General features: G+C 33.4%; 3 protein-coding genes across 3 annotated transcripts in view; 1 reads left to right on the top strand and 2 right to left on the bottom strand.

The window, feature by feature from the left end:
* Cyp18a1 (Cytochrome P450 18a1) overlaps positions 1 to 21765 on the bottom strand; it is a 172232-nt gene that overhangs the window by 128616 nt on the left and 21851 nt on the right. The gene's annotated exons all lie outside the window — the stretch shown is intronic.
* On the top strand, positions 1897 to 12390 carry LOC136970541 (annexin-B12-like). The gene is made up of 10 exons (XM_067264977.1): positions 1897 to 1936; positions 2038 to 2113; positions 4303 to 4397; positions 4475 to 4588; positions 4675 to 4725; positions 5316 to 5349; positions 5588 to 5727; positions 10412 to 10592; positions 10662 to 10774; positions 11790 to 12390. Exons 1-10 carry the CDS (start codon positions 1922 to 1924, stop codon positions 11910 to 11912), a joined length of 942 nt encoding a protein of 313 aa, XP_067121078.1. The 5' UTR covers positions 1897 to 1921; the 3' UTR covers positions 11913 to 12390.
* On the bottom strand, positions 12162 to 21564 carry LOC136970540 (G-protein coupled receptor 143-like). Its single transcript, XM_067264976.1, has 8 exons — positions 21205 to 21564; positions 18734 to 18831; positions 18559 to 18647; positions 16824 to 16913; positions 16620 to 16729; positions 14696 to 14804; positions 14497 to 14605; positions 12162 to 13430 (listed from the first exon to the last, which is right to left on the bottom strand). Exons 1-8 carry the CDS (start codon positions 21455 to 21457, stop codon positions 13236 to 13238), a joined length of 1053 nt encoding a protein of 350 aa, XP_067121077.1. The 5' UTR covers positions 21458 to 21564; the 3' UTR covers positions 12162 to 13235.

Raw genomic sequence — 21765 nt, 5'->3', positions numbered from 1 at the left:
TTATACTTTTTAAATTAAAATTTAAGTTGTTTTTCTCGCGTCTTACGTCCTCAAGGATGTTAAATTCGAATTTATATTAGAGCAAGGATCCTAAAATCATAGAAACTAAGCCCGTGACCTATATAAGAATGTAACAATTTCCGTTTTTTTATATATATATATATTTTTTTTAAATTGTTATTTAATAAAACCTGATATATAAAATGAGAATTTTTAATATACGAAATTTACTTAACCTCAACAGGAAGAGGAGAAAATTATGCATTATATTTTATCAAGCTATTTTCATGTTACAGCTCGGTCACGCATAACGATACTTAACAGCAACAATGATATAAATCCTATATTAAATTATATATTATTTTATTAAGTTTTAAACTTATTTCATTCGTTTTTAATATATATTTCCTTTTATTTTCTCTCTATTTACGTAAAATTTTTAGTTAAATCGATTGTAGAATGTCTACTTCTCATAATTAGCATAAATCGACGGTATGACGTTTCAAAATTGACAACCAATCAATGTGTGGAAACTGACAACGTTATTTAAATTTAACCAATCAGTATAAGCTTTTGCGTTTTTTAAATTTTCAAATTAAGAAAAAACAATTTTTTTTATATATTAATAATATTTTATTACCGTGTTAAATTACAATTAAAATTTAAATCAAAAGCTAAGTACTTCTGCTATAATAGCCTTTTTAGGTACAAAATTTATATCCACATCATTAAAACAATCTGTAGAAGCTGTATCATTACACAACACGATAATGATTAATATTGATCTCGTTAACAGCACTCTAAGTTTCCTAAGCAATACTATAATTGTGAATTATATAAGAAACTTTACAAGCTAGAAAAATTACAATAGTATAAACAGTAGAACCTCTGTAATTTGAACAGCAGTGGGAAAGATATGTCCAGTTTAGAGAGGTGTGCCAGATAGAGTGAAATGGTTACTATGCACATATAAAACAATCCTTTTTGGCAAGTTTTCAGCCTAAACATCACTCTACAACCTGGACAATGTAGGATGTATGAATGTCTAAGCTGAACATTCTGTTGAATTGTGGGTCTTAAAAAATTGGAAACTCTAAATGTTGACATCGTTTTCATTCCTCTCTAATAGGAACACCTCTCTAAATTGAACACGTTTTTGTGGATTTGAATCAATGCTGAAAAGTGTTCCTGGGTAAAGAGGTGTCTAAGTAACACTTCTATATACAGGAACACTTTTCAGCAGTGCAAGCGTATGGCGATGCAGAGGAAGATGCACTGCTAAGAGATGAAGATGCAGAGGAAGATGCCGTTGGCATCTTCCTCTGCATCTTCATCTCTTAGCTCTTTATGCAATAAAAAAGACATGTTTTAGGTACAATCGATTTGTTTGCTCGGTGATTTTATAAATAGCATCTAATTAAAATTTAATTTATGCTAAAAAACTAAATATATTTGAAATGAATTCGTTACGTGTAAATTCGAATTAAAAACGTATATTAATTATAATTAAACTACAGAAGAATATTCATTTAACATAACATATTTTTTTAATTTTAATAAATTCTAAATTTTTATTATATTTTAAATAATACATCACACATGTAAACGATTAAATATTAAGAGAGAATCTGTACGTCACGTGGTTAGCAACCAGAAAGTCGGTTAAATTTTTAAAAAATTGCAACAAACCTCAGCAAAGTTTATTAATTCAGAAAAAATAGTAATAATATATACCTTTTGTTTACCTTTTAATATATTTTAAAATAAGTAAACACTTTTATAAAGTGCGTGATGTAGTTTATAATATTCATATATAAACCCAGGACTATAAATTGTTTGAATCAGACAATAGTATCTAGACACGTGATTCGCTCGTCACGCATCTAACCAATCATTGCTATAGTGACACTCACAAACAACTATGGAAGCGCTCAAGGTAGGTTCGTTTCTCTGCACCGGATTTCCTATTATATAATTTTTTTTTTATAATATTTAATATTTTTAATTAAATTTATTTCTATTTTAACAATAATACAGGGCACAATTACTCATGCTGAAAGTTTAGCAGCAGAAAAGGTAGCAGCTTCTCTTCGTCATGCACTTAGAGGAATAAGTAAATATAATTTTTTTTTTTTTAAATAATAATCTTTGTGCTATAAATTCTTAATTGTAATCGCGATATTTTGCGGTAGTTTAATTTGCATTTTGCATATTTTTAAAGTGTTAAAATAACGATAATTTTCTTTAATTGTTTTTTTCTTCTCTCTTTCTCTAAAATTTCGTGAAAAAATTTTAATTTGTGGAGTAGATTTTGGGGCTTTCTTTCGTGTAAATGGTGGTTCCTAATAATATGCACACCTTCCTCTCTGTAAAATGTAGTTTGGATTTTAGTAGTGATGCTACGTGTTGATTGTTACAATTTTACTTAATTTACTGTATTATTTAATGTAAAAATTTATTATAAAATTGTTATTTTTATGGAGTACTTTCAATAAACCTTCATTTTATTGCTGTTTGTCGAACCCTCGACAAATATTAATGATAAAATGAACGTCTTTTGAAAGGGGTGGCAGATGGGACACGTGCTCTGAGCGCTACTTGAAGGGGGTATAAACTTGGCCCAAGAGGAAGTTGAGAAATTATCGTGGTGAGGAAGTGTCTGACCTGTTTTCCTTCTAAAAAGTCTCCATTTTGTATCTGTTTTGTTTTCTATTTCCGGTCAGATCATCAATTCTCATTGGAACAAGAAAGTTTATTTAACCTGGAAAGTAATGTTTACTAACATGCTAATAATCATTGGGAGAACATCACACAGTGAAAGAAATAAAAATAAATTAAGCTGGAAAAAAGGTGTTTTTGAAACAATACTTCAGTCACCGATAAGGAAAAGCAGAAGCAACATGATACCTTACATTTACGTAAGATTATTTACAACCTGGCTTTTCAAAGAATTGTATTGATAAGACAACACGTGAGGTCACTCATCTGAGCTGACAGATGCCTCCCAGGCTCCTTCCTGCGAAAATTGACCTTATTTGGGTGTTCCGCATGTGAACAAAACCCGAAAACTTCATGCAGCTAGTTCGTTGGTCAGGCATAAACCTACAACCAAATATTAGTGTTCGGTAGTCTTATCCTACGCCCTTGTAAAGTCAGGATGGGCACTGGTAGGCTGGCTTTACAAAGGCGCAGGGAGTCACTTCAGTTGGAATTCGGGAGACAAGAGAAAAGCAAAGAACTTGAGAGATGCTAGAGCTAAGGAGAAAATGGAATAACTCGTAAAGGGACCACACGACCATGTTTTGGTTGGTTCTCGATGTCTAGGGATTGTGTTACGGTCATACAGCGGCACCATTTTAGCCATTAGTTTCAATACTAAAACTTCGCTAGATAGTAGCTACAAAATCAAATTTCGGACCTTTATTTTATTACTACCGTGTTTATGAAAGCCTTGTAGATCGTATACTGTACGAAATATAAAATTGAATGAATTGAAGGTCTATCAAAAGAATTTATGAAGTATAAATAGCCAAAAAGCCTCTTAAATACCTTCAAATTGATAAGACAGATTAAAATGAAATTAATAAGTTCTTATGAACATAAGTCGTCCTCCGTTCGATACAGAAGATAAAACGTCAGAAAGATTTAATTTTAAATTACGTAATTGACGTTATCGTTAGCTTTACGCCGATTGGTTGAAAGTAGTGCTCCTTTAAAAGGATGCTGAAATGGGAAGATTACTAATCATAATTGAGAGGGATAGGGCCTAGAAGAGATGAGCAAAGTCAGATTTACATATAAGCTAAACAAGCTATTACTAAGGCTATTACAAGCTATCTCTTCGAGAGTGTACTTCAGGTCCCAAGTTAGGCAGAAGGTGAATAACCTCTTATTTGTTATTGCTTACAACTAAATCCGATTCTAAAGGAGAACTACGACCTATGTCATTCATAAATGGATTACATTGATGGAATAAGGAGATGAGACGATCGATTAAACGGGGATGCCTCTCGGGAGGATTTTCTGTAAGAAACTGGACTCTATTTAGGTATTAGGCACGTGAAGAATAAGACATAGGAACCACATGGCCGGACTGTTGGCCAGGTGTGAACCCACGACCTAGTGTTCTGGTTGTTTTATCCACTTGGCCACTGATAGGCTCTCTTAGACATAAGAAGGAGCTTTTGTTCTAATAAAATTCCATGTAAATAATCGTTTCCTTAGTTGTTATGAATACTTAATTAATTACAATATTTTATTCTTATAATATTACAAGATAATCTTTTAACTCGGAATTTTCAGATACGGATGACCAGACCATTATAGAAGTCCTCACTAAACATAGTTCGTGCCAGAGGCAAGAAATAAGTGAAAAATATACGAATATATATGGACGAGTAAGTAAAATGAATAGTTTTAAAACATTATAAACATTGTTAAATTTGCATATCGATTTAATTTTCGATTTTTTAAGAATTTAATCGATGACATAAAAGCTGTTCTAGGAGGACATTTCGAAGATGTCTGCGTAGCGCTACTCAAACCTATCGACGAAGTTTTGGTGGACCATTTATACGACGCTTGCAAGGTTGACCTTCGAGATTCGTTTCAATTTTATAAATTTTCTTCTTTATTTACCGTTTTTTAAATATATTTTTATTATATTTCTTTTAGAAAAAAGATAAATACTGCGTCTTTCACGTGCTTTGCTGTCACGATTCTGAGGTGAGTTACTCACAACTAGATAACGTTAGCAAGGAAAGTATAGTTCCATCATTGAAATCCTGTGGTTCCAGATAAAATTTCAGTCCTGTGTTTGTTTAAAACCTTCCATTTATTCTTTTCGTTGATATTGGGGCATAAATAGGTCCGGCTAGAAGATTTGCGGGCTTTCTAAACATGCAAGAATGGCGTTACGATTCTCAGCACTTAAACTAGTGTCGTAAATGTAATAATTCTAGAACTGGGTGTTTTCTAGAAATTTTAGGCACTAGTTTAAGTGCTCGGAACTACAATGTTCTTAAAAATGCTGACTTTCAGGACAGAGTTTGTTTAGCTAAACAAGCTGCGGCTTACATGAGTTTATAAATGTGAGGCCCTAAGCTCTATAGCTTAGGGCCTCACATTTTTACGTGTATTATTATTTGCGGTAGAGAAGGGACTGTCTTGTGGCTCTAAGCTATAAGTCCAGTTCTTCTTATCCTATTTTTAGTGATTTAATGTTGGAACTATTTTAAACGCGTGCATAAATTTGCATATATTCGCGTTATCATCGTAAGATTAATTTTTAATTATTTGTACAAAAATTATTTCAGGAATTGGAAAGTCTGAAAGCTCTTTTTATCATCAGTAAGTGAGAACTTCCTATTCTTATAAAAAAAAGACTTTTTTAAATTATATATCAGTCATTCGCAGCATAAAAATATAACTGATAAATCTTTATAAGTGATCGAACTTCTGTTAATTTCTGACAGTCCGGTTGAATAACCCTTTTCTATTCTTTGATTAAAGTTCTTTTATCCTTTTATCAACGTGTTTTTATATCGATTTATAACGCGCAGAAGACGTACTTTTGGTATATTTTTAGAATACAACGTTGAACCGGAAACATATATTTGCGAATCGTTCACTGGAGATATAAGGAGGCTTTTGGAAATGTTGGTTGCAAGAGCCGATAAAGAAGTTAACGAAGATTTGGCAGAAATTGAGGGACAGCAACTGTATGATGTAAGTTCCTTTTGTAATTCTCTTTGTCAGAATTCCATCGAAACTGTTTCCTGACCAGGAGTAAGTTGCAAAAGCTTTATTTTGAGTGATACTTCTTCCCCTATAAAGGATGAAGAATCAATAAATATCCATCATAACATGTTACAAATAGTGGCATATTGACTTGCGTTAAGTGATACTTCTCCCTGCATACAGATTAGCACAAAACTCGGTTAAAAGAAACTCAAAAGCTGCATTTTCTAACTAATCTACTATTAAAAGTCCATGGAATAAGTATATTTTGTTCTGAATTGACCTATAAATGCAGTATCATCTCGACATTTGTCTGAAATTAAAAATCCAGCGGTTTAATTAATATAAAACATTAATTTATCTCTCCTAAACCGTTAATTTAACGGTCTTACTAACGGTTTTTTACGTATTGAAATCTACAGGTTACACTTCATTGGTTAGTTTCGTGTTATTCTACAATTCAAAACAGTTTTACGCATATTTTTTAAATATTTTAAGAGATGAAGAAAAATCGAAGTCTTTTTATAGTTCTATTCAATAATAATAAATTTAAAAAATAATTTTTATTCTTAAGGCCCTAAGCTATAATTTATAGCCTTCTTTCGCTGGATTATAACATGATACACTAAAGCTTAGGGCCTCAAACTTTAGGGTATCGAGCTAAGGGCCTAAAGCTGCACTTTCGCGCTGTAAGAGCTCTGTCTGTGCACGAAGGTACAATTTGGAGGTCTCAGTATGAGGCCTCTTAAGCTATACCACGTATAATTTACGGACAAATTCAGCCGTATCCATCAATTTCTTGGGCTTATGTTCTTTTTCAATTGACAGTTAAACTTTAAAAAAACTTACAAATGCTTTCTTGAAGGTTGCAAGAATATATTTTCTGGCAGAAAAACAATGACTGACTGGCCTTAAAAGTTCATTGAGATTAAATATAGCTGCAAAATTAATATTTTTAGATGCAATTGATCATTGCGTGTATTTTTGGATTAGGATTTTATAGACTTTTAACAATAATAAACTCACCACTTCAAGCTTTTTAGAAAAGATTTGTGTACTTCTGTGTAATAAACGTACATTTAAGAAGCTATATTTATAAAACTGTAGTTAGATTAGTTTCTTTTTTAATCTTTGAACAGCGTAATTCGTTCTAAAAAAACTGTTTTTTTCACATTTAGACCTAATATTTTCTTTGTGTTCTGTGCATCCTATGAGAGCACTTCCTTTGTGTTCTGTGCATCCCATCAGAGCACTTCCTTTGTGTTCTGTGCATCCCATGAGAGCACTTCCTTTGTGTTCTGTGCATCCCATCAGAGCACTTCCTTTGTGTTCTGTGCATCCCATCAGAGCACTTCACTTGTGTTTTGTGCATCCTATGAGAACACTTCACTAGTGTTCTGTGCATCCCATGAAAACATTTTCTTAGTGTTCCTATGGAAACGTATTTATTTTGATATTTTATACGAATTCCGTTAATTTTTGAAAAATTAAACTTGCGTTTTGATATTTTTTTTCGATTAAAATCATTAAAGTTCATTGAGGATGATGGAATGTGAGAACAATAACAGATACCGATAGTGTTATATTTTATAAAAAACTCTTACTTTAGAAAAAGAAATTGTGAATATCTCACTTGAATTATATCGTAAAAACACATATAAATTTTATACCGTATAACCTTTGACCCTTTAAAAATTTTTGAACCCATATGTATAATTTGTGGCGTGTACAATTTAAGTGAATCTTGAGTATTCTAGATTATAAACATTAGAATTCAATCGCAACATATTTGATGTGTGTAACGGTTGACTTTCACTGTTTATATAAAAGAAAATGTCATAAAAGAGTTGCGTGATACTAACCTTCACCTGTTTAAATCGATAAAAATCGTGGACAATTCTTCATTTTATCATCAACTTTAACGACTATCAACGGACAGACGTGCGGATCGATTTTTTGGAGTAAAATTTATCTACGAATGACGATTCGGATATGTTTCGGATAATGAAGACATTGACCATTGTTAAATATTATTATTTATTTATTATATTCTTTTCTCTTCCAGTTTCTATTTATTACATTCTTCCTGTTTCTTCTAGTGTCTTCTGGTTAATTTATCTCTTATCTAATATAATGATTTGCCTAGTTAAAAAATCATCGTGTAATTGGGTCATTACTGTTTTATACAGATTGTATTTTCTTAAACAAAAACATTTAGGAAAAATCGAGGGCCAACAAAAGAATCTGTCACATATCTCAATCTAGTAGCTTATTGTTTCTTCTTTTATAAAGCGAGAAAAGAGAAAACACACAATTCTTAACTGTTACTTTTCCTATCACTGGCTCCGATCTAATTGTCATTGTTAAATATTGTTACTAGAGATTGCAATCCAGCTGTGTTTTCAATTTGGCTGGATTTTTGCTGGACCAACATCATTCCAGCCGGATCCAGCGCAGATGTATTTTTGGCCCAGTAAGGTGTTATCTGTCTATCTATCCAGCAATTTATGGTGTTTTTATAGAAATAAAACACTTTTTTTTTTAAATACTTAAGGAACTTATTATTTAGACTGGTCACTATAAATCAGTAAAACTTCTTACACGTTTAGGTAGCAAACTTAACTTTGGTTCGGTTTAACACTTGAGATAGAGATAATTAACTTTACATTATAATTATAAACATTTAATCTTTAAGTTAAATAATAGCAAAGGTAATTCTACTAATTAATTTATATTAATGTATTATGTTATAATATTGTAAGGACAGATAATCAGTAGCTAAGTGGCTATCGGTCTTACCAGTTTTCTTATATAGGATCTACATACCAGTCTGTAGTTATTTATAAATAATTTAATTAGAGTAAGTAATTAGTAGTAGTCTAGTAGTTAGTTATTATTATCACAATCATGAATCACATATATGTAAGATACTGATAGTCATTAATTTGATTAACTATTTAACTAACTAGGTAGTCTCAGTTTCTCACTAATTTTTACAATAAAATTGCCTAGCTTAGCCCACTATCCACTTAATGAACTGCATATATATCCCGCTGCGGAGAAGGCCCTTTCCGCCTCTACGTTAGTTGCTTTCAGGGTCATCAAATAATCATAGATCGTTCCGTGAATTAGAATTATGCACCAGGACCAGGAGAGGAGTTACTTATTTTATTTAGCGAGAGCCGAAAGTCATCTGGCAATTAGATCAGCAGAGGCCAACGGGCGGGCGGTGAGGTGTAGAGAGAGGGTGTAGCACGTGCCGCACTAAATGGCAATGTCACTCTCGCCGCCGAGCGATAGCGCACGTAGCAAAGCGGCGACGCCGACAACGTAGACTTTTGTGCCATTATTTAGAAAGTTAATTGAGTATTTGCGGATCCGCAGCGCTGGATCCAGCTGGATTGCTGGATTGCTGGATGAGGGATCCAGCAATTGCATTCCCTAATTGTTACCGAATATAATTTATAAGTAATTCCCTTTTATAAATTCAGTTCTTAATGAGGACTAAATTTCATTTCACTTACTTTAAAAAAGGAAATGTATTGTTATATATCAAGATACCGGGTATATCCTATTTAATTTTGAACATATTTTGAACACTATACACACAGTCTCATGTCATCAATTCGATCTTCTCTGCATAAATAACAGAACCAGTTTTCTCTTCTCATTGTTTTTATTTTTTATTTTTTTGCCACTAGGTCCAGCTGCAAGATCTTTTATAGGCTTTTACATGATAAACCCATTTCACGAAAGTTGTAGCAGTCATTAATCCTTTCTCAGTCATCATACAAGGTGAAAGATTATCCTTCCATTCGGGATTTAATCTTTTCCCTTTAAAGATAATCATACACGGTATGCCTTTCCACAAGAGACAATACACACGTTTTCACCGTGTTCAGGTACTACAATATACCCTTTTTTTTTTCCTTTTCCGGCATACACATTTTGCTCTTTATATAGAGCCAGTCTACAACCTTTCTCGTCTATATTTTATATTAGATGGGCCAATACATCCTTCAACTTATCAAAATAGTCTCTGATAACACATCTTCGCAGCCCTATCCATGTTCATACTCTGAGCCTTTCTTCGGCAACTTCCGGATGATTATTATTATAAACATTACTGTATCATACAGAATGTGTTTGTGGCTTATAATAATCAACTGATATGACATATAACATGTTCATGTACGTCAAGTTACCAAGAGATGAAGAATGTTTATTAAATTACTTTGAAATGTTAAGAACAGGTTCTATCATTTTAATTGCACCAAACACAGCGGAATTGTCTTCTCCAACTGATACAGTTTTTCATATATTTGCTAAAGAAAATGCACCTTATTTGACGAATGTACCGGTACAGTACCTTTTGTAATAGAATTTAATTGTTCTTAGCTACGTCACGTTAGTTTTATTTATTTTGATTATTCATATCGTTCGGGATAGTACTTAAATATTCAAAGAAAGTCACGAAATGTGTTCGAGAATTTATTAATTTAAAATGATAACAATACAAACAATTTTGGTACGGAGCTTAGTTACGCTGTCACATCAACAAAAATCGATACACGGGGCTCGATCTTGTGTTCAAAACAAACAAATCTTGCAGTTTGATATATTTTTTTTTCCTTTATATATATATAAAATTGAAATATTAGGTTAATTCTAGGCAGGTGTAGGAAGAAATTGGGGGTCAGACAAACAGATCTTTCTCAATATTCTGGGATCTCGAAACTCCAAGCAATTGGTCGCCACCCTTCGGGCATACGAACGAATTTCGGGACATCCTTTAATTGCAGCCATTCAGTCAGAATTCAGCGGAGAATTGAAAGAAGCACTCGTATCAATCGGTAAGTTTAGTTTCATTGCAACTAATCTTTTTCCATTATTTTTTTAAAAATTAAATTCCAAAATTTTAGTTCTTTGTGTGGTGAATCGTCCTTTGTTCTTCGCCATTCAACTCTTTCGTTGTATGAGGGGAGCGGGTACTGACGACCCCACATTGATCAGGGTACTAATTACAAGATCAGAAGTGAGTACAATTATAATGATTTACAACATTTTTTCAGTGTTTACATTGTAAATATTCCCCCTTTATTAGTAACGATCACGAACTTCGTTTTTCTTGTGTGTATTGATCGATATTACGGGTTTAACAGAGATTCTAATTGTACGTTTACAATGTTTATAATTAACTTTCAAACGTCTGTTTGAAGGATTCATTACGGGAGGATCACATCCAAAAACCCTCACATGATCAGTCCCATTAGCGAGGCGCGGACCCACAACCAACTACCACTGTTCAGTGGTGTTACCCACTCGGCTACTGGAGAGCCCTTGAAGAATATAAAGCACAAACTATGGCGTAAATAAGAAACATTTTTATAGGGCGAAATTCAAATTAATTAAACCTTCCCACATAAGCAATAGGAAACTCTCTTGCAAATGGCCAAACCCTTTATAATTTTACCGATGTGTTGTCGATATTAACACCTAGATCTAGAGTGGGCAACACTTAGCAAGCAGTCAAGATGGCAACCTGGCACACTAAGGACCCGGGATCAAATCCGGACAAGTCGAAAAAACCCTCGGGAATTTTTCGGGTGGTGGGCCGTCCCTAGTGCCGTAACTAGCCATTCTTGTGCCCTGTGCAAGAATTTGCATTTAGGCCCCTTGATTAATTAGTTTGAGGAAATAATAAAACAAATAAATGCATTTTGGGCCCCCCCTTCTAACTGGGCCCTGTGCAGGTGCACCTGTTGCACCTGCCTAGTTATGGCACTGCCTGTCCCTCACCACCGGGCCACACATTGTGGGCCTGGCCGAACCCATATTGGACTTGCTAAAAGAGGCCCACTTAGTGCTCGCAGGGCAGAAAATTAAAATATCTAATTTGTTCATTATTTTCTTTTAATTGAGCATTGTTCTTTGTTTTTAAATGTTGTTTCAATGCAAGTCTTCCATCTGCCTGTATCAGAAATTTTATGAAAAATGTCATTTAAATAGTTAAAAACTCACTTTAATTAATTTTCTGTTTTTAAATATAGATCGATTTGGAAAATATCAAGAAGGTCTTTCAACAAAAATACCACAAAGAACTGAAAGATGCCGTAATAGACGACACAAGCGGCGATTATCAGAAAATACTCCTGAAGATCATAGACCCCTGAATTACTCGTGTGTGAAGAAAACAGAAATTAGAACACTAGCTGTGCACGTTAGCGAGGAAATGTTTCACGCTCTAACCTTAGACGAGGAAAAGCACGACTCGAAATGTGCACCGTACCATAATGGATAAAACAACTGATCGTTAGACAATACTGTATGTGTTTTATAAAATAATCTGGTAACATCTGTGATGTGACAGTAAGAGAATTTAAACTGTTTGCTTATCAAATTTACTACAGAAAATTAATATATAAAATCTAATTACAGTTTATTGTCTAAGAAATTTGTATACTTTTGCATTTACTAATAAATATTTACAAATTGTTTGATGTTTACATAAAATCTTTCCTAGGGAGAGCCTACGTATGTACTGTCCTTTGAACAGTTTATCATTTGATTTCTGTTTTTCGTGTAAAAAGATTTCCTTTCGAACAATTATTTAATACTTTTCTTGACAATAAAATATGTTTTGGTAAATCATATCTGTGTATATATAAATAGAAAATACTTCAAAAGTAAACTATTCATAAATTATAACCAATTAGATGTTTGTTTATGTAGTAACAGTGTTTGCACACTTATAGAAAGTCAAATCATTTTAATAAAGGACTAAAGATGGTTAATAAATGTTCATGAACATTGCGTTCAACTATTTATCTTCTGAGAAACAAAACTTTAAATGGAGCAGTATTAAGAGAGCACGCGAAATAAATTTTAACTCGCAATAATGCAAGAATTTTTCACCTTTACCGAAAGATTTCTTTAATTAATATTCTGTTACTAGAACGTCCACTTCAAAACACCATATTAAAGGTAAAAATTCTTGATGTAGGGAGTTTTATTTTGCATGTTCTCGCAACACTGCTCTGTTTAAAACTTTACACCATGTATATAGGATACATTTACTCATGATAAATAGTCAAGTCTGTAAATAAGAATTGATATAAAAGGCAATCTCTACAGCCGCTCAATATAGAATAAGCAAATTTCTTGAATGGCACGATACAAAGAACATTTGCAGAAATTCTTTTCCTTACGTGCTGCATTCTATTGTATAGTATAAAGTAAACACATTCAGTTGTATGCTAAATATCATAAAAACTAATGGAAGACTGTAATTTAAGAATAACTGGCCTTTGTAATGTTTGTTTCTATAAAACAGACATCTAATTGATTTATAAATTTTAAAAAAGCTATTACAAACAGCATTTAAAATGCAGAAAGATAAAAGACCAATATCACATACAAAAATAGCTTTTCATCATCGAAAACACAGATCTTATACGTAATTTATTGTTGCAGATCTTCTCTTTGCTTGATTATTCTTAGGCTCTGTTTATAAGTTGTTCTCTTCCATTTACCTCGTCGCTCCTTTCATTTTCTGCAGAATCGTCCGGTATTATTCCCAGCGTAATCCTATTTCGGAACATGTTGGCAAAAAACATCTTCAAATTTGAACAATTAGCCCATCCTCTATACACCACTGAATTAAGTACAGCTTGAAGAGGATTCACGATTGCCTGTAATTACACATTAATTTGTTAATTACATTTAATAATAAAAAGCATAACCTTAAATATTCTCCTTTTGCATAAAGTATGATGGAAAGAGGATAGAATTTCAAATTGTTGTTGGCAGAGATGGTCCACAAAGCCTGTATAAAAACATTTTATCTTCTAAAATATAGAGATCTATGCTTTCAAAGGTGTTGGTATTAAACGAAAGCCTGAAAACTCATTAGTTTCGAGAATATTCACTTTGTTCGCTAACTATTTAAATTCAAATACAGTAGACCCCCTATAACACGGGTTCATATAACACGGATTCATATAACACGGCGAAAAAGTTGCGATTGTATTCGTATAACACGCTAAAAGAGACTCGTATAATACAGTAAAACGTCATCGCCAACTCGTGTCGCGACAGGATTGGTCGAATCTGGACAAATAGCGGATATTGTACAAACCATTGAGTTTAAACGAGCACTGGACCTACTAAAAGACATTTATTATTCAATGGCCATAAAAATTATATTTTTATTAACGATGTCTCCAAAGTTAAGTTATTTTTCTGCAAAAAATTCGCCGATCAGGAAACACACGTCCGCCGTTCGACGAGCCGCTCCGCAACGAAAACAAGCTTAAGCAATGGCGTCGTCGAACGGTGCACACTTGGTAAGTAATCCTACAATTTTTTGTTTATAGCACAGTTTATATGGATTATTCCCAAAAATTTATACGTGATTTGGAAATGTTGAGTCAAATTAGTCTAGAATCAATTAATTTTATGGAAGAAATCCTTTCAAACAGCCGTAGCCCCTAAACTGCACACATGCCAGGCTGTGATTGGCTCGTGTATTTAAGTGACTCGTATAACACGGATTCATATTTCATCTCCTTATTCAATTTTCTTGTTTATAACTTTGAAGGAAAGTCAGTTTAACTTTTATTTACAAATTGATTTATGATAAGATCATCCCTCGCCTAACAACAATTTCAATGAGATACAAGCTCATAGAGCATTACATAGAGTTAATTTCTCTATGTAATGTTCATAAAGCATAAAATTTGTTAGAATTACACATACCATGAAGTACCACAGACCGATTATAAAACCTCGGAGATCTACGTGCCATTCATGAAGCCTCTTCCATTCGGACCACAGAATGAAGTTACTGATTATATTAGGCAACCAACTGAAAATATTTAAGATGACAACTTACTCTATATTAAAATTTTAAGAAATGCTTATAAATGTCGGAGATGTAATGCAATTTACAACTCACCATACGTAAAACACAATGACGATGTGAGAAAATTTCATCTTCAATTTATTAACGAGCGAACGTTCCAGGTCGGTATAACGACCCAAGCGACCTTGTATGATTTGACGTGCTTTATAAAAGGAGAAAACAAATTGTTTAAATGCGAAAAATTTCGTATGGACACAAAATTCGACAGCAATATTTTTTGGTAACATAACTAGAACCCACATTAGGGGGGAGCCCGAGTCGGAACACGCAAACTTACATTGTACCACTGTCGATGTAGCTAGCACCATAGATAAAGGATAAACTCGGATGTTGTATGAGGTAGGATCTGAAATTTTGGGAACTTGACACATACAGTAGTTTTTTGCCTTGAATAGTTTAAAACACCAGCACACAACCAACTTCAAAATAGCCACGCTTCTAGAAGTTATACGAGCAGGGCCGGATTTACCAATCCAGGGGCCCTGGGCACAAATCCAGGGTCCCCCCCCTTTAAGAGTAGGCAAATTTGATGATTTAGAAAATTTACACAAAATACTGTACTTTCAATTAGATTTGAACTAGGAAGTTGTAAGTTTCATTTAAAAATAGGGTTATTGTAAACATACATATATTTTATTGTGTAAAACTAATTATTTTAATTTAACTGAAAAATAACCTGTGTGAAATTTTTTCCCGAAATTTTCCGATGTTTTATAGGTTTTTTTCCGGGTTTGGTTTTCTCTGCCTGTTGCCCTCATGATTAGGCCACACTAGGCTGTCGCGGTAATAGAAAAAAATTATGTTTAAACATAATTTTTTTTTAGTTTTGTGGGGGCCCCTATTTTGTGGGGGCCCTGGGCACAGGCCCCAAATGCCCTTATGTAAATTCGGCCCTGTACACGAGTATTGTGGTCCAAGAAGATTATTTTGAAGTAATTGTGTGTGTATTTTAAACTATTCAAGGCAAGAAATTATATGCCACATTCCCAAATTGTTGGATCCTACCTCATTTATATATATATATATAAGCGAATTTGTCACATTCAGATCTTATTTCAGTCTTTCTTAATTTACTTGTTTATAACAATTGTTATCCCAAAGTCCATGGGTCCCTCTCTCTTATACCCTATTCACACTGCACATTTTAAGCGAGATTAAGATTTAAGCAGAATTAAGTTAACTCGCATTGTCGAAAACAAGATTAACTACTCGTTCACACTAGGTAATTAAAGCAAATTATTCGCTTAGCCCTCAAGCGGGTGTACTCTATATTACATTTTAAATAAAATCAAACCTTTGCTTATTTTTTGTAAATCATCATAAATTAATTTATATTTAGTAATTTAAATTATAAATAACGTATTTAAAGAGCATAAGACGTTAGTTAGGAATTATTAACATTTATTATCAGTGATGTTGTTGTCGTTGGCAGCACGATTCTCTCAATGTTTATATCACTTTAGCAATAGAACTGTGATAAGAATGGATTTTTGACAGAAATTTATATATATATATATATTTTTTCGTAAACAAGAAATTTATATTATCATTTAAACTTCTTGTACCGAAGCAGCATATACATGCTAACAGAGAAGAGTATCGTTTGTTCGAACATTTGTACCTGCACATCTGCTTCCGCCATTATTTTTGAACTTGTGGCGGACCTTGTGGAAAGCTTGAAGCAACTTAAGCTTCTTTGAGAAAGCGATTTAAGCCGAGCCAGTTGTTGGTAGTTAAACCGGTTTAACGTTAAGTCAGTTCCGTTCATATTTCATACCTTAAGCTGGCTTAGTCATTTCAGCTGGCTTAAAATGTACAGTGTGAATAGGGTATTACACTACCCATATCAGATCAACATTCATTATATTATACATCACAAGTGTATTAATTATATGTGAATTAGAAAGAAAAAATAATTAGAAATTTACCAAAATAAGACAAAAGTAAAGAAAATTACCTTGACTTGATGCTAATGCATATAAAATAGGATTCAGCAACATCGGAATGAGAATGGCAATAAATGTTAAAACGTAATGAGCCAAAACCAGCGGCATCTTCGAATGGCACCTAAACGGAACGTAATATTTAATTAATATCGTAATAAAAAGCTTTCACAAGCTCAATTTTATTATAAAATTCCATTCAAAAATCATTTACTCACTTAAAATCTGGCACATATAAAATGAGAAATTCACATGCTACGTAAAATAGAGAGATTCCCCAAGAGATGAGATGATAGTATTTAAATTTCCTGAAAGAATATTTAGGTTTTGTTAATTAAGAATAACAGTAACCTTATTTTAAAAACTATTTACATAATTAGAAATAAATATAATGGAACCCCAATTATCCAATCCCTACTTAACAGAGGTTCCGCAATGTCTGAGGTAAATGTAAAAGAAAATATGCAACTTTTCTAATAATTTGTAAGCTTTTCCGCAAACGTAACTAGTGTAGTAAGTTTAACTACATCTGTACCAAGTAAATGGATGATGCCAAAGCGACTGTGGAACATTGCGGCAAAGCAGGGAAGAAGTAGTATTAAACAACAAACTCTAAAAGAGTATTTAAAGACAGTTTAAAACAATAACACGTCCAGAAAGGCAAGCATCTCGAAGACATGAAGAATGTTATGCTTTATGAGTTTTGTTACAATCTAGTACACAATCTTCCAAACAAAATCATGTGGCATATCACAACACTAGCAACAAAAAACTGGCATTTCAATTAACATAATAAATGAATTACTAGAGACACCCAAACCCTTCACAAACATCTAAGCAGAAGTGATATGGAAGTGGTGAATATAAGACTGACAACAATATACAGCATGATTAAAAAGTCCCTTAGATGTGGATTATCTCTTCCCTATGGTCACGAGCCACCAAAAATCCAGGTTAAGCTTTGCCCTAAGTCTCGGCTATTTATATTATGCACACTCCTGCAGACGAGAACATTTCACGTCATGTTTTAACAGCTTTAAATGTCTGTGCATACAACTGAATTTTATATACATTTTTATTTAGTATATTTTATTTTTATATTTATGTATTTTACCATGAGGAAGCATCGGTCCACATTACCTCAGATAATCAGGATACTACTGTAATTTATTTGAACAATTAATTGGGTTTATAGTGTTTCATGAAAAATAATCTATCTGTAAGCAAAATGTTTGGTTTATTTGTTTACAACAACATGAAACATGGGAGTTAAGGGAACTGACCCTTATTTAGGTGTTACAAAGTGAAGACTCCACAAGGCCGGCCCATCGGTGAGGCTCAAACCTGTGACCAGTGTTCAGTGTGTTATCCATTCGGGCACTGGTGGGCCTGTTAGCAGATAACTCTACAAAAATATAACTAGTGTTTTTGATCAAGGAGCTAAACAATTTCAATGAATTGTTTATATTAAGAAAATAAAACTAAAAGGTAAAAATGATGTAAAAATATAATAGTATTTGCCATCTTGACAAATGCTAGATCCACTTTCATCTAAATATAATCCACTCACCCTGTTTCAAACGAGAATCTGAAATAACCCTGAATACCTGATACCGTTTGAAGTGCTCGTAATGCTCCAAATTACAGTACACGTGATCCCAAGCACTACAGAAAAAGATACTGCAACTAGTATTGTCCCAACTAACCAGTCATTTAATTGGAAAGGGAGACACGACATTAATTAAACTATCTCGTTTGCCGAGTTCCTAAAGTAAACATCGTCCGACCAGTAACCTACCAAACAAATCCCATTGCTGCTTAATTTGGCTGTATGATCCTGCAAATTTGGCATAACATACATCTAAAGTTATAGCAAGAAAACAATATCTTTACCTTCTTTGTTTCATATAACTAATATCACATAAATGTATATTCAAATTGTAACATACTTACCAAGCATTTTCTTTAAGTGTAAAATACACATCAATAGCATAACAAACAGTCCACATATAAGTAGAAGTATAAAAGTACATTATCCAAAACTAAAAGAATCGCAATTAAAAACAAATTATATATTAAAATAAATAGACGACAGTGGAAACATTTAAAAACTAAGGACGTTACTTACAGAAATTAGCGCGCATGCTAATCTATGATCGTTCATTCTCTGAGATTCGGTTCGATTTTCATAAAAGATGATCCACATTACAGATCTGACTATAATTCCTGTAAAACATTTACATACATTTGAGCTACTCCATATATGCAGGTTAGTTTCAGGCAAAATGAAAGAATTTCTTAGTTAATATAATACTAAAATATAAAAATAATTAACTCCTTACCAGAATTTTAAATGAAATTAAAGTATAAATCGTTATGTTCAATTATTTCTTTACAGTAATTGCACAATTAATGACTTTTAATTACAGTTTAAGCGATGGAAAGGAGTGTTAGATTGACAGTAAATGCAATTACAACACTGTCAAAAGACAGCAGCGGGTATAAATTACCCAGGCTAGGACTCCGAATACCCATAAAATTAATAAATGAACCGAGGCACAGTTTTCTTCAATAGCCAACAAATTGACGGGATGAGTGAGGATTAAAGGCATTAATCTATTATTTTAGAGAGCAAGATTTAAGGATTGGATACAAAGTTCGGAAATCTTTGTGGATGGTTAGGTTAGGAATTGTTAACTATGCCACCTGTGACAAAAACAAGAGAACTGAATAGATCCATGGGTTTGGCTCACAGAAGCGATCAATCATAGGAAATAAACAGAGGAGGTAAAAATGAGACCAAGAGGCCCATCTGCAAGTTAGATCAGAGACAAAAAACAATTGAATCTGAAGGTGACATAAGCAACACATAATGATACAAGTGTCGACCACGCATGCACTTCCCTAAACAAACATTCCGATACCATCCATTATGATGTCGATTAAAAAATTGAGAAGATCAAACAAGGAGTCGAAGGACACTTCAAAAGATCACTTAATTAAGAAGCACAGATTTTTACGATTTCTATACGACACACGGACAGGTAATTTTGTTTCTTTATAATATAACGGAATAGCAAATGTCAAAGATTATTTACAAATCAATATTCTTATTAGGTCCTACTTGCAATAACAACAAATTAAGAATATTTTGAAAGAATAAATTGGCAAAAAATTGCTTCAATTTCTCAAACAAAAAATTATTATTAATATATGAAATATAGATGTATTAAATCAGTATAAAAATATCTAAAAATATTACAGCCTTGTACAGAAGCAAAAAAGGTTTATTAAACAAAAGAACTAACATTTTCGGTCATATTTAATGACCTTTGTCGAGCACACAGAGAAGAAACTAAGCTAATTAAACTTCGCCTAACAAAATTATAATTTAATAAGAACATTGAAGTCCGTGGGACCTTAAAAACCTAACTATGCCACTGAAGTGAGAACACTAAGACCTTCCTGCAACTTATTACAGATTTTGCTAGCCCACAAAGCTGTAGAAAATGGAAAAGGAGAGAATCGATATAATGCTTGTGGAATTGTTTATATATATGAAGTGCATATAGCATATGAAATGTATATGAAAAATGCATGTAAGTTAAATACTGATACTTCATACGTGCATTTAACGGTACTTTTCAGTTAACAGGATGCCAGCTGATATATACAGCGATGGGTAAGATTCAAGCTACAAATGAGGGGTTTCACACCACCCTCAGAATTGTTAATCCTTGGCGAAATATTCGTCTCCAAAGGTCAGTTTTTAACAAATATCAGTCTTTTAACTTCAAACGTAGACATGCGCCTCGATGCTCACTGTCGTCGCACTTCAGCACCCAGGCAAGACAGGCCCCCGCACTCCCCTAAAACTATATAGCATCAAGTACTCCACAAACAGTCAAGCGGGTTACTTGAAGCCGACACAGTCGCTCGGGCCAAATTGTTAAAAGCAACAGTCTTCTGGCATCCCGTTAACAGAAAAGAACCCATTTACTAGTATACAAATATACAAAGCTATTCGATCATTAAACAGCACACAATCATCACATTTTTGTATCGAAGTCATACATTTTGAGAAAGAAACACGCGAATTTGATCTCACTCAAGGTCAAAACATTATTTTCCCATCAAATGTCGCCAAACGGATAGTTTGCATACCACTACTCACATCCAAAGCGCCTGTCATTTATTAACATCTACATCATTCGATTAGCAAGAAAACATCATCTGTGTACACCATATCAGAACCTGACATCGGCTAGTAAGTTAGTAATACGCCGAGGTGTTTCTACGGAAAGTTACAGCCAGAGTGGTTTCCCATTGCCTTCTCTGGAGTGCGATGTTACGCGACGCGAAATGCCTCTTGTAATTATAATAATTGCCTGGGAGGTCTTGTAAGGGAAACTGGCTCCTATTCAGGTGTTACAAACGTGGAGAAAACCCGGAAAACTCCATGTGACCAGCCCATCCAAGCGCGGCGCGAACCCGCGACCGAACTCCCAGTGTTTAGCGACAGAACCGCTTGGCCACCGGTGGGACAAGAAAACATAATATATGTATTTATTTCTAGCCAAATAAAGGCACATTTCTTACCAAGACAGGCAAATAGATCAGCTATGGCTAAGAGTTTAATGATTTTCCTTTGTCTTTCACCAGACAGGACCGACCTCCTCTGCATCGTCTCGTGTATGGGAACGATCTGGTAAATGGCACCAAACACCCCTAAACTGGCAGAAATAAGAGAAACGATGCTAAATGGCTTGTATCTGAAGTTCAGTAGCTCGTCGACACTCTTGTGTTGCTCCGAGAACGTGCAGCAGAAAGTGTCCCACGTTGGAGTCGTCATTTTTAATAATTAATTAATTTACACGGCTTCAAAAGTGAAAGTATTTATTTAAGACCTTGAAATTGACAAATAAAAAAAGTGCGCGAACAGCAAAATCGTACCATGCCCTATATTATGTTGTTTACGTCGTAAGGCGACACCACACATATTTGATTATAATAATCATAATAAATAATTACAATAATTTATTATCATTATATATTATTAATAATGATAATATATTAATAATTAGTAAAAATTTTTCGTTATTAAAAAATAAAAAATTGTAAATTTGATTCAATAATTAATATCTTCGTTCCGTTTTATAC

Source organism: Centruroides vittatus, unplaced genomic scaffold, assembly GCF_030686945.1.
Source record: "Centruroides vittatus isolate TY-2023 unplaced genomic scaffold, ASM3068694v2 contig_202, whole genome shotgun sequence".
In the NCBI taxonomy this organism is placed as follows: domain Eukaryota; kingdom Metazoa; phylum Arthropoda; class Arachnida; order Scorpiones; family Buthidae; genus Centruroides; species Centruroides vittatus.
This window is presented reverse-complemented; position numbering and strand designations above follow the sequence as displayed.